General features: G+C 41.4%; 1 protein-coding gene across 2 annotated transcripts; it reads left to right on the top strand.

The window, feature by feature from the left end:
- The first annotated feature begins 364 nt into the window (after positions 1-364).
- RPS14 (ribosomal protein S14) lies at positions 365-8769 on the top strand. Of its 2 annotated transcripts, none has more exons than XM_015819930.2 (5): positions 365-444; positions 3430-3580; positions 4934-5095; positions 7487-7563; positions 8660-8769. In XM_015819930.2, the coding sequence occupies exons 2-5, from the start codon at positions 3432-3434 to the stop codon at positions 8725-8727; spliced, it is 456 nt and encodes a 151-aa protein (XP_015675416.1). In that variant the 5' UTR covers positions 365-444; positions 3430-3431; the 3' UTR covers positions 8728-8769. The 2 variants fall into 2 exon arrangements, with proteins under 2 accessions (XP_015675416.1, XP_015675417.1); XM_015819931.1 differs by lacking the exon at positions 365-444 and adding an exon at positions 507-523.
- The last annotated feature ends 924 nt before the right edge of the window (positions 8770-9693 follow it).

Genomic DNA, 9693 nt, shown 5'->3' with positions numbered 1-9693 from the left:
AGTGGCCAAGGTTGAGGACCCCTGCTGTACATCCAAGGACTGCTTCCATTGGTCCACCCCATCCTCGCGCGCGGGCGCAACACGATTATTCAAATCAACTCTTTTGGGCTGGGCGTGTCACACTAGCGGCTGACGTCAAAAGAGACACCCAACGTCTGGCGGGAAAAGCTTCCGCCCGGTTGACGGAAGCGAGTGTGCAAGTTTTTATTTTCCCCTTAAGCGTGGAAGAATTTTTGTTTAGACCCCAGTCGCCATTTCTGCACACTAAACGCTCCCCTAACTCTATGCTCATTTTCTCCAATGAGAGAACGTCTCTGTTGGAAAGAGTGACCTCCCGGTAGGGCCTCTCCGCAAAGCATTTCCGGGTGGTAGAGCGTGACCCTCTGCCCTCGTGACGTCGTTCTCTCCTTTCCGGTGCTGGCTGCCGCCTGCAGAGACGCTCGAGTAAGTGGCTGGTGGGGCCGTTTTCTATCCAGCTCCATCCTCGCGGGCCCGGCCCTCTCCGCTCCCCTTGGGGCTGCCGGTGGGCTCCTCACCCCCTAACTGAGCGGGGAAGGCAAGGGAGGGCGAGGTCGGGGGCCTTGGTTTTTGCCCAGGGGTCGAGGCCCGCCTCACCCGGTCCCCGGGATAGTTGGGGTTTTTTTTTTTCGGTGTGGGCCTCCTCAGCCGGCTTTCCCCCAACTTCGCGAAGGTTCATTGTAAGCTGCGTGTATTTTCCTTGGGAAACAAATCTTTTAGAAGAAACGTGCGTCGTCTCTACCTTTATCGCACGCTAAAGAGCTGAGGCCGAAAAGTGTGTTCAAAGCCAGTGTTTCTCAACCTTGACCATTTTAAGGCATGTGGACTTCAACTCCCAGAATTCCACAGCCAGCAATGCTGGCTGTGGAATTCTGGGAGTTGAAGTCCACATGCCTTAAAATGGTCAAGGTTGAGAAACACTGTTCAAAGCCATCTATTTAAATAATATGTTAATGAGGCTGCCTTTTAAAGCACGGGCGGTTCTCCCTCCTTCTGTGGGTAGAGGAGTTTTGAGAAGGGGAAGATTTGTTGACTAGATCCCAGAGGGTTTGAGTAACTAGATGTAGTTAGTATTTGGTAAGCCTGTACACGTGGGTTTATTCCTAGAATGATTTCTGCTTTGCAGAAAAGTGGGATTCAAGTCTGACGGGTAGGATATTTCATTTAAGCCCATCCTGATTTATATAGAAAGGCCCTGTATCTTACTACACTTGTAATGCATTAAACAGCAAAAGTGGCAGTTTAAGTCTTTTAGGAAGCAATGAATTTTAAGTAATCTAACTATAGCAGTATACCCTATTGCAGTGGTGGCGAACCTATGGCACGGGTGCCAGAGGCGGCACTCAGAGCTCTCTCTGCGGGCACGCGCGCCCTTGCCCCAGTCCTAGGCCTTCAGCTGGGTTTTATAAAACCTTTTCGCTTTAGGCCTCCACCGCCGTGTGCCAAAAAAAAAAAAAAAGGTTCAATCAGTCAATTTCAACTTCTCGCGGGGAAAAAAAAAGATCTTGCAAAGTTGGAATTGATTGATTGAACTTTTTAGTCCCGCCCAGGCTGCCGTTACCACCGCAGTCACGCCCACCCAATGGGCCACGCCCACCCAGTGGGCCACACCCACCCCGCACCCGATGATGCATAAGTGGGTTTTGGGTTGCAGTTTGGGCACTCAGTCTCTAAAAGGTTCGCCATCACTGCCCTATTGTAAAGGTAATGGTCCAAGTCGTATCTTATTTTTGATCTTGTTTGGTGTGGAAAGTTCTCATACACCTTTGTGATTATCAGAACATTATGAAAATTATCAGAAGTCATATGATCAGGCAACTTAATTTGCAAAACAATAGGAAATATTGAAATTGCTAGATTTTCCATGGGATTGCTATCTGGGTATCCATACATTCTTGCATATATAATTTTTTTGTTCTGTAACTGGTATTGTAAATCCTCCCTAATCACAATGCAGCCCTTTTGTTTAAAACTTAAGTATTTTTTTCACTGAACTCTATTTGACTAGTGTTCTCATGTAAGAATGTAGCCTCCAAAATTAGTAAACTGTAATTTTCAGACTGTATAATTAATACAAAGGTAGCATAATTCACAAGTAAAATATTAAATATTGAAGTAAAGGTATAGAAATACCCAAATCATTGTTTTAATTTTGCAGGTATATACTTACGTAATAACAAGAGGGAAGTGGGGAACATTAACATTTAAATATTCATACTCTATGTTGAAGAGGCTATAATTCATTGATGGTACTTTGCCTGCAAAAGATTTCAAATTCACTCTTCCAGATCTCCAGGTAGTGCTGGGAAATTCTTGCCTGACACCCTAAAGAACTGCTACCAATCAGTGGGCAAATATTAACTACAAATTGTTTAGTTGTTGAAAATTAATCTCAAAATATTCAGAAGAAAGATCAGTATAAAATATTACAATCTTTACTGTGATCAAGAGGGCCAGATTTTGATTGCTGGATCATCTTAGGATGATTTTATTAGTACTTGTTGAATACATCACATTTTATTTAACATTTGGACTTGACTACACTGCAAATCCTTCAGTATTTTCCTCAGGTACATAAGTGAGTCAATCCCATTATTTGGTCTGTACAACAATCTGATGCTTTAGTAAGGGAGGATTAAAGCACTTACATTTAGAATTCAGTTAGGGGTAGATTGAGTATGAATTGTCAGTACATGATTGATGTGATAGAAGTTCTTATCATTCAGAAAATGATAAGCAAAAACAAAAGCAATTAACAATTAGCAGAAACTGGTTGCCTAAATTTTATGTCTGCGTTATGCTGTTCCTTTGCATGTAGTTCTCACAACACACTTTCTTGTATTGGATTTTGTATTCAGATTGGATAATCTGAAAGTCTCCATCATCTCTTGCTTCCTTTTTAAAGCCACCAACAAGTTGCTTGAAGTGTGACGTAAAGTGCCAATTATATATAATTTCTTCTGAAATGGATGTCTCTTATTGCAGGAATAAATAATTTGTGGACTGCTTATGTTGAGTGTAACATTTTGGGACCTGTCTTGGACAATTTGGATGGATTTAAGAGGAAAGGGGGTCCCTTAAGCACAAATTTTAAGTATTTAAACCTCGTATCAGTTGTGGACTGATTTTGATGTAGCTCTGCCCATGCCCATGCTGATACCACAATAGTCATGCCCCATGCAGTTCTCAGGGCAGGAAGTGTATTCCCAGTTCAGGAAAGAGTATCTGCTACTTTATTGGAGATCGGAATGGGAAATAATCCCCTAATTAGAAGTTGTGAATCAGCTTTATTATATATGATGATGTTTTTTTTCTTTCCTTGACTTGGTATTTTGATTTTTATAGTTTGTCTACTTCAACAAACTATTTTAATATTCTGTCTATTCCATAATTTGTTATTGTTTTATATAGATATGGCTCCCCGTAAGGGTAAGGAAAAGAAGGAAGAGCAGGTTATAAGTTTGGGACCACAGGTTGCTGAAGGAGAAAATGTGTTTGGAGTTTGCCACATCTTCGCTTCCTTCAATGATACATTTGTCCATGTAACTGACCTGTCTGGCAAGTGAGTATCTCTACTTGTGAAAAGATAATATTATTGACAAGATTGTAATAGAAGATCTTATTTATTTATTATTTATTTATTATTTCAATTTATATCCCGCCCTTCTCCCGAAGGACTCAGGGCGGCTCACAACATTATTTAAAAGACAAAGAAAGACTCACACACCCCACCGAATAAAACCAAATTAAAACCAATATTTTAGTGTTGTGGTGATTAAAATTTCTAAAAAACCCAATTTAAAAATCCTCCCTAGGCCAGGCNTCATTCCAGAGGGCAGGGGCACCCACAGAGAAGGCCCTCCCCCTGGGGGTCGCCAGCCGACATTGCTTGGCCGACGGCACCCTGAGGAGACCCACTCTGTGGGAGCGTACCGGTCTATGGGAGGGAATCTGTGGCAGAAGGCGGTCTCGGAGGTAGCCAGGTCCTATGCCATGGAGCGCTTTAAAGGTGGTAACTAACATCTTGGCAATAGATGTCAAGACTTTATGTCAAAAGGCCTATAATATTTACCTAGCCCCATGGTGGCGAACCTATGGCACACGTGCCACAGGTGGCACACAGAGCCCTCTCTGTGGGCATGCGTGCCGTCGCCCCAGTCCTTGGCCTTCAGCTGGGTTTTATAAAACCTTTTCGCTTTAGGCCTCCGTTGCCGTGTGCAAAAAAAAAAAAAAGTTCAATCAATCAATTTCAACCTCGCGGGGAAAAAAAAGATTTCGCAAAGTTGGAATTGATTGATTGAACTTTTTAGTCCCATCCAGTCTGCCGTTACCACCAAAGCCATGCCTACCCAATGGGCCACGCCCACCCGGCACCCGACGATACATAAGTGGGTTTTGGGTTGCAGTTTGGGCGCTCGGGTCTCTAAAAGGTTCACCATCACTGACCTAGCCTGAACTAAAAGGAAACTCTGTCTACTTGGGCGTATACATACTTAGCATTGTAACGTTCATGGAGCCGAGTATTATGTTTTATTACTATAGCTGAATCCTAGGTGAAGTATCTACTCTTGGAAGCTCTTTGTATAGAAACTATTGTTTCTGCTAAGATATAATGGTGTTGCAGTCAAGCAGAAACTCTAACCCTAACTCTGGGAATTGTTTTATTCGTACTGTATTTTAAAGACAAGTTAGCAAAGAAGTTACGCTTTTTGTCTCTGGTGAAGGAAAGGCTGGGATTAAGTTCATCTATAACAGTGTTTCTCAACCTTGACAATTTTAAGGCATGTGGACTTCAACTCCCAGAATTCCACAGCCAGCATTGCTGGCTGTGGAATTCTGGGAGTTGAAGTCCACATGCCTTAAAATTGTCAAGGTTGAGAAACACTGATCTATAATGCACTTCTTCTTTTCTCAGGGAAACTATCTGCCGAGTAACTGGTGGCATGAAAGTGAAGGCCGACAGGGATGAGTCTTCTCCTTATGCCGCTATGCTGGCTGCCCAAGATGTAGCACAAAGATGCAAGGAGCTGGGAATCACTGCCCTCCATATCAAACTGCGGGCTACGGGTGGAAATAGGTAAAGGGAGCAGCGAGCGCTTCATTTATTTCTCTTTTGCACATTTATTTTCACATGTACTTTAGAATACTTTGATTTAAATAATAAAGTCATTTTAACACCTCTCTAGTATTATTTTGTATTACTGAGAGACTTTAAAATGAAAAATATTATCCTGTGGAATCATATTTTGGAGCTGCAGCTGTTGGAAGAATGTCCTGTTAATCTGAATGCAAATATCTATCTGTAATATAGTGGATATTTCGCTGCTTTGATGTTACATTATTGTTTATATTCTATCCTTGTTTTTTAAAAAATAATTAATAGTTTTACTAATTTTACTGCACTGTACTGTGAGTTGTCTGTAGTTTGAGTTTACTATTTTGGCTTGAGCCCTGCCATTCTTGGCTCCTATGGGCAGCCAGGCATCATGTGAGCAGCTGGTTCAATGTTTCCATGAGGGAAATGGCATAGCTATCCACTTTGGAGCAGATGGAATTGCTTCCTCTCCTAAGGCTTCCATGGATCAAGCCACCATTTATAACTTGTCCTGGTCTTTGACATTCTCTTTTTAGGGAAAGTTGATGAGAAGGTGGTAGGAAGATCCTAGAGGAAATGAATTATCTGGATCCTTTTGAGTCAGGATTCAACCTTGCCTATGAGACAGGAATGGTATTGGTTGTTCTGATGGATTGCCTTTGTTGGAATCTTGGGGAAGGGGGAAGGGAATGGTCCAATTAGATCTCTCAGACAACTTTGAAATCATTGGCCATGGTACTCTTCTGGAAATGCAAGGATTGGGACACCAATTCTGCTTCTACCGGAATGAGTAATTAGAACTGATGCGTGTGGGTGACAAGTGCTCAAGTCCTTGGGAGTTTGGCATTTTATCCCATGTTTATGTGGAACCATTAGCAGAGATTGTCCACAAATTTATGGTGAGGCACCATCATTGGGTATACATTGCTATCTTGATCCAGGCTAGAAATACTATTGAAGTCCTGAGCTAGTATCGAGATCTAGTGTGTAGATGCCATTAAACATCTGGACACCCCAGTAACAATTATCCAAGTGATTACTGTGAGTGAAACCACACTTCCCCAAATGAGGTGTGACTTGTCCACTTGGACTTTCACTCCTACTCAAGCAACAGATAGAAAGTGTGACCAATGAGATGGATTTGCTCAGCCTCAGTTCAGCCAGTTGCAGCCTTACTTGCAGTAGGGTACCCTGACATTTGTACAATTTACTCCTTGGGAGGCTCCTTTTGAAGACAGTCTAGGAGCTGCAGCTGTTACAAAATTAACTAGACTATTGTAGGACACTAATGCCAGTGTAGAATTATACTTACTTTAAGGTTGTTGAACTGGTAATGAGTAGGCTTCTGGGCCCAATTCAAAGTCGTCATTACTTTACACAGCGTAGCGTCAAGAAAAAGGTAGCACCTTGCAAAAATTGAATATGTCCAATCCATTTCAGTCCATTCATCAAAATGTCTCCTTAAGTGTCCCCAGTCTTTATGATGCACACAGAGAGGAGGAGAGGCACTCCGTAGCACTCCCACTCTCTATAGCGTTTTCTTCCCTCAAGAAATATGGCCAGCCCTAATTTCTTCGCTTTTCAGAAGTAAATGAAAACAGTTCTGTCTCTTTGGTCCAAGCTAATTGTGAGCACTGTCCAATAGGAATATAATTGCATTAGGTTTTTTTGGGTTTCTTATGTACGGGTAGTCCTTGTTTAGCGACTGCCTCATTTAGCAGCCATTTGCAATTACGGTGGTAATGAAAAAGTAACCTTATAACCAATCCTCCCATTTACAGCCTTCACATATCTGTTAGCAAAGGAAAGCTGAAATAAGATAATAAACAGTTTCACTTGGCAACCACTTGTTTTCAAGTTGCTGGTCCCAGTTGCTGGTCGTTAAATGAGGACTTCCTATAACTTCTCTTGCTCAAGTTGAGATTGGAGTGGGTTAGACGTTCTAATAATTAATTAGAACCGGTTTAGCAAAAACAAGCAACAAAGGGGCAGACGTTTTACTACACCGAATACAGAATAAATCTACAAAAGATTTGCATTTAGAGACATTCTGAATAGGCGTTCTGAAGAACTTTTCAGTGGTTTTCCTTTCTTTTGATTTTATCTTAGCTTTACAATTTATAGTAGCTCTTTTAGCCAAAAAAAAAAAAAAGAAAAGGCCATGCTATATCAGTTTAACCATCGATCTAGCTTGGAACTCTGCTACTAAGAATAATTAAGCTTGAAGTCATGTTGCACCTTTGTTTCCTCACTGCTATAAATTGACAAGAAAAGAAATGCTGCACTGATGCTGCCCCTAATATTATTCGGTTCTTCCAAATGAAATAAATCCTAAAGTCAATAATATTAATGTATGTTTAACTTCCTTTGCAGGACAAAAACTCCTGGACCTGGAGCTCAGTCAGCTCTCCGGGCTTTGGCTCGGTCTGGCATGAAGATTGGGCGCATTGGTAGGTTTTCTGTCGAAGGATATTTTCAACAGTGTGCCTCCTGCAATCATTTTCAGAGAAAATATACCTGCTGCTTTATCCCATTACTTTACCCTAACAGACAAACCATTTATTTTGCATTAGATAGTTTGCAAAGTTCTTGCTAGATGAAATTATTTGATCCATACTGAAATGAGACATGAGAAAAAGATGACCCACGCAATTAGGGCCTTCAGGTAGAGAGAATTGAGTTACAACATGATAGTGCTTGCAGCTGGATCTTTCAGAGAACAGCGTTACAAATTGTCCCAGCACAGTACAGCCAGAGTGTCCAGGCCAAAACTTGTTTGGTTTAAGCACAAGCCAAAACATGTGGCATGGGGGGGGGGGAAGAGGAGATGTGATGGGGAAAAGCTTAAAAGATACTGGAATGGGGGAAAGAAAGAAAGATGTTGGAAGATTGAGGGTGGGGATTAGACAAGGAGGATATGCTGTGCTTGAAGTCAAGAATTCTAGTGGCAGCCAAGGGGAGAGAGCCATAAGATGACTCTGGAAAGATCAGGGCTTTACTGGAAATGCTGGTTGGATATATTATGCTGGAAACAAGGACTTCAGCGGATCACTTGAGAGAATAGTTTGGGAAGACTTGAGAGAGTAGTTTGGAGCTCAGATGATGCAGAACAGGGAGAAAAAATCACTCTAAACTTTGTTTCAGCCCAAACCTGGAACAACCAAAATATTCCGGGCTTCGGTTCTCACAATCTGCAACTCATTCAAAAAAAAAAGTTCAACAGAAATTCTAAAACAAAATGAGTCTCCTTCACATTGGAAATAGATTATTTTTTTTTTCTTTTGTGCGTAGACCTAGCTTTTCCTAGTAGCTGTTTTTTAAAGCTTGTGCAGACTTGCCTTATCTCGGACTTTCACATCCTGAAATTTCAGAAACTTAAATTGGGAAGTATGATCTGTCTCAGGAAACTTTGTGATGTTAGTGTTACGTTCTGAATGTTGCCCTCCTCTCAGAGTATCATTTTCCATGTTACTCCTCGGTGGTTTTTGAGGGCTTGCATACGCAAAGAGTGAAAATAATCCAAAATCAACCTTTTTCTCTCCACAGAGGATGTTACCCCCATTCCTTCAGACAGCACTCGCAGAAAGGGAGGTCGCCGTGGTCGTCGTCTGTAAAATAGTGGCTGTTGTATTTCATCATTAAAGCTTTCCAATAAATCTCCGTTCTCATTTGTTTTTCTGTTCTATAAATTTAGCCACCACTGCTGTTCTACAAAGTGTATCTTTGACTTGCCATTAAACTCTCAATAATTATTGACATGAAAAACATCCTTTCTGTGTGGAGGTTTTTGTGGGTTTTTTTGCCTCCTAATAGCTCCCACAGGCTTTTTAGTGTATTCCTTGTCACTCAAAAGTTTTGTTTTTTTTTTGCTATGAAGCTGCTTAGTGCGAAATAAAACCCTAAGGCAATAAAACAGTATTGCAAACTAAGACTCGTATCAGTTAAGTAGAGTTTGGAGATAATGCATAATGTTGGTAGCTAAAAGTAGAGATAGAGAATGGCTGCATTCCTCCTATAGATTGAGCTCTTTGTCTTCTTGGATGACTGCTTCCTCAAATGAGAAGCTCAGACTCCAATCTGAAAGGCTGATATACAAAATTGGCCTGTGCACTGAATTTCTAAAGTTCTCTCAAAAATACTCTTTTGAAAAGCAGCAGTTTGCCTCAAATTTTTTAATCCTCATTCCTGACAAAGTTTTAGTTTATCTTTTTTAATTTCGTTGGAAAACTAGGCATATATATGATTGGGCAACAATATTCAAAGACCACTCAGAAATATCTTTTTATGCAGTGGAATTGACAGACATAAGCATGCAATGGTGTTGCAGAAATAGTTTTGGTTTAAAATTGGAGGGAAAGCAGCCATAGAATTTCTGTGCAAGAAACATTTACCCGTGTTGGTGGTCCATATGGCGACCCAATTCTATAATTATGGAATGTGCAGTATCCTGAATAGATAGTCACAATTTGCTTGCTTGTTGATGCCGCACTCATCAATTCAGGCCAGACATGTCAAACACAAGGCCCGGGGGCTGGATGCGGCCCGCAAAGTGGTTTCATGTGGCCCGCAAAGCCATCCTG

This window comes from Protobothrops mucrosquamatus, unplaced genomic scaffold, assembly GCF_001527695.2.
Source record: "Protobothrops mucrosquamatus isolate PMUCROS unplaced genomic scaffold, P.Mucros_1.0 scaffold1020, whole genome shotgun sequence".
NCBI classification, from domain to species: domain Eukaryota; kingdom Metazoa; phylum Chordata; class Lepidosauria; order Squamata; family Viperidae; genus Protobothrops; species Protobothrops mucrosquamatus.
The sequence above is the reverse complement of the archived record's forward strand: the minus strand, read 5'-3'. Positions and strand labels throughout refer to the sequence as shown.